Below are 3,869 nucleotides of genomic sequence, written 5' to 3'. Positions count from 1 at the left end.
TAGTAGATGCAATAAAGTTGACAAAAGCTCAATGGCAGAGCACTAGCATTGCAATCACTAGGTGAGCTCCAGTCAGTTAACTTGACTGTGATTGAGTACCGACTCTTGAATGCTGTGGCAGTATGGAACTGGCCATCCACCTCATCTCAGGATTTACAATACATGTTCCTCAATAAACATGCCACAGCTGTGCACCAGCACAATACATCTGTAGTATGATGATGTTAAGAGAGAGTTCTAATGTGATTGTGAAATTTGCTTATATTTATGATAGTGGTTGGAAGTATATTTACATATTTACTAATACTAATTTACTTTTAAGTTAAGAATCACTGAGTATGAGTGCATTTTTTTTTGGGGGGGAGGGGGAGGGTAAAAAAAAAAAGTACAAATTTATCCTTTTACTTTTCTACATGTATTAACAATTTTTTGTTACTTGTTACTCCAAAAAGACTAAGTAAATGTCAGAATGCCAAAGCTTACAGAGCTAATTATTCACATATAACAATTTATTATGTAGAAAAGTTGCAGCATACACTTCCATCTAATAATGTACTGGATTGCCATTCCAGTAAAACATGATATGAGTTGCTGATTGCTTATTCTCTCAGCAAATTTGAATTTTGTCATCTTCAAGATCTCATCATAGAAACTATTATGTTTCAGCTGATGTGGCTAAAACTGTATATTGTGAGGTAGAGCTGAATGAAGTTCGACTCAAGACTTTTCTTTACGCTGTGAAGAACCACTACTGGTACCAGATGTACATCGATGACCTTCCAATTTGGGGTGAGACATAAGTCTTAGAGAAATCTTTATAACTTTATGCTGATAAATAAATAGATGTTGATTATTATTTGATAAATTTATTGCTTGACTATGAAGTTACCATATGTTTATCCATTATTTAAGTAATGAAATTTGGCAGTACCTTAAAATGTATGTTTAAAAAAATACAAAGATGGTAATACTGATAACAAACCAATTCCTCTCCTAGGCATAGTAGGTGAAATTGATGAGGCCAATGATGCCTACTACATCTGGACACACAAGAAGTTTGATCTGGGCTACAATGGCAACCAGATTGTGGATGTGAACCTGACCTCAGAGTCCCGGCAGAAGCTGGAATTGGGGGCCAAGATTAAATTCACCTATGAGGTCAACTGGAAGAAGTCTGGGGTCAAGTTTGAGGACCGCTTCGACAAGTACCTTGATCCAAACTTTTTCCAGCATAGGGTGAGTGCGAGTGTATCTTCCTTTTGTCTTTTTCTTTCTTGCATTTCATTTTGGGTATACTATCCCTTTCTTCTTTTCTCTCATTCCTTACATTTATTCCAATGTATTTGCATATTCACTTGTTTAATAATTTTCTTGTTCTTTAATTTGATTTATTATTTCAACAGATTCACTGGTTCAGCATTTTCAACTCTTTCATGATGGTGATCTTCCTGGTGGGTCTTGTATCCATGATCCTCATGCGTACCCTGCGTAAGGACTATGCGCGCTACTCCAAAGATGAGGAAATGGATGACATGGTGAGTGAAATTAGGATCTGGGGAAAGAGGAAAGCGGTAAAGGGGGCGGATGGAATGGTAGGTCAGAGAATGGAATAAAGGGAGAGAAGGTGGAGTGAGTCTACGTATAATTGCAGTGTATGACCCAGTATTGTCTCCCAGCCAAGTGGGTTCAAGACCTGCCACAGTCTAAGGTTAGGAGAGGCACCTGCTAGGGGTAATGGCTTTATGTAACCAGTGTGTGACATAAAACCAGTCATCATCTTATTTCTTGGCTTATAAATTTGTAGAAGGTCAGGCTGGAGTGGATTGATATTTGTGGTTAGTTCATGACGAATTCCCTTTTTTAGTATCCTTTGGAGATAAATGGTAAGGAGAAAAATTGGGAGTGGGAGATGGTGGAAGAAGCAAGGGGGAAAAGGAAATTGCAAGGGGAGGAAGAAAAGCACAAGAGTTGGAATTGGGAGAGTAGTAAGATAATGATAAAAATGCTGGAGAGATGGAAGGGTTAGGGAAAGAAAAATAAGGAAAAGTGGAGGATGAGGAATAGGCATAGGACATTGAGGGAAGATGTAAAGTACATGTTAGAAACAAAAAAATAACTAGCTTTTCATTTCAGATTAAATGTTTGCTGTTCTTGTTCTTTATTAGATCATATACAAACTTCTTTTTATGGAGACACATTGAATCATTCTCAAACTTCATTCCCCCTCCCAGGAGCGAGACCTTGGCGATGAATATGGCTGGAAGCAAGTCCATGGAGACGTGTTCCGCCCCCCTTCTCACCCCATGCTCTTCTCAGCGCTCGTGGGCTCAGGCTACCAGATGCTCACCGTCACCTTCCTCGTCATCCTCCTGGCCATTGTTGGTGAACTGTACACAGAGTGAGTATGCATTGCACTTAGGCTTTTATGAAGATCCTCAGTGGCTAGCGGTGGCAGGATGTCTTGTGAAATGATCATAAAGTAATAAATATGCCCTTAAATTAATGGAAAAGTTGCCCACTATAATTGTGGCAAAAATGTGAAGGTTGAATTATTGTAACTTGTCAGTAGCTCATCTGATATCAAGAAATACATTGGAGGCAGTTGTCAGACCATTCGTTATTTGGTACAGAAAAGTCTGACTTCATTCTCTGTAGTTACTTTAATCATGACCTTAGAAATTAACAAAACTGTGTGATAGTATCTACCTGAAATTCAAAATCAACTCTTATTGATGGTATTCATATTTATTTGGCTTTTCAAATGGTATTGATTATTGTTATTCATTTCACAAAATGAGATGCACTGTTGACCACCACATTTTCTTTGGCATGATAATTCAACTCTAAGATTAGTGCATCTTGACTATAGTCATCTGATTCATGACAACCTGTTGCCTTCTCAAAGGTAAAGGGGGATGTGAGATTAAATCTGTCTCTTTGTGTTGATTGAGCTTACTGAAAATATGAGGTCTTGTTAGGGTTTATAGACTATACATATTTTCCTTAGTACATTCAGTGCATTTAGCTTGTTGTATGAATAATAATGTATATGACCAAGAATTACCACTAATACAAGGTAACCAAAGAGGTAAAATATTTACACCTGTATAAATGTTTTATGTTAGGCTATCATATTAATACAAAAATAATTACTATGTATTCCTTTGTTCACATACACTTCTCTTCTCTTCTCCCCAACAAACATCAGACGAGGGTCTATGGTCAGCATTGCCATCTTCATCTATGCTGCCACATCACCTGTAAATGGCTACTTTGGAGGCTCGTTATATGCACGAATGGGAGGTGAGTGTTTTATATTTTGGTTTACTGAATTAGAAAAAGAGAAAGGAAATGTCATTTAGTAATAGTGGAATGCCTCCCGTTCTGCTTTTTCATTCCCATTCCTTTTTATCCTTTATCACTGAGGTCCCTCCCCTCTTCCCCCCCAAAATGGACATCAGGATTTACAGTGTATCCCATCTGATCTGTAGGGGAAAAGACAGGATTCATAAAACTTTCTAGAACTTGCCCTGTATCTTTAATCCAATGTGCTTGGGCTTTTTTGGTGACTGTGCAAACCACCAAATGGTTATATATGTATGTACCACATCTGTAAGGATGCCACCTGCAGCATTGGCAATATGCTGCCATAGCATCATAGATGCTACCCACAAACAAAGGGTTAAACCCTTCAAGCCAGTACTCTGGCATAGGGCAAGAAGTCAATCTATCAACTATCACACTCACAGGATGTTAGGAATCTCTACTTTACTTCTATGATGCAAATTTACTATGTGATGCCTATGGGGTTATATCTTTGCAAAGAGTTAATATCCAACTGCTTTTAACCTCTTAACCCTCTTAACTTG

The 3,869-nt window shown here is 38.0% G+C and overlaps 1 protein-coding gene across 1 annotated transcript in view; it reads left to right on the top strand.

The window, feature by feature from the left end:
* LOC119588560 (transmembrane 9 superfamily member 3-like) overlaps positions 1-3,869 on the top strand; it is a gene marked incomplete in the record, with an annotated part of 22,076 nt that overhangs the window by 12,447 nt on the left and 5,760 nt on the right. The window contains 5 exon segments of the mRNA XM_037937200.1: positions 667-789; positions 998-1,236; positions 1,404-1,535; positions 2,232-2,398; positions 3,209-3,303. Coding sequence (XP_037793128.1) covers positions 667-789; positions 998-1,236; positions 1,404-1,535; positions 2,232-2,398; positions 3,209-3,303 — 756 coding nt within the window.

The sequence above is a fragment of the Penaeus monodon genome, chromosome 24, assembly GCF_015228065.2.
Source record: "Penaeus monodon isolate SGIC_2016 chromosome 24, NSTDA_Pmon_1, whole genome shotgun sequence".
In the NCBI taxonomy this organism is placed as follows: Eukaryota; Metazoa; Arthropoda; class Malacostraca; order Decapoda; family Penaeidae; genus Penaeus; species Penaeus monodon.
Note: the sequence above shows the minus strand (reverse complement) of the source record. Positions and strands in the feature narration are given on the sequence as shown.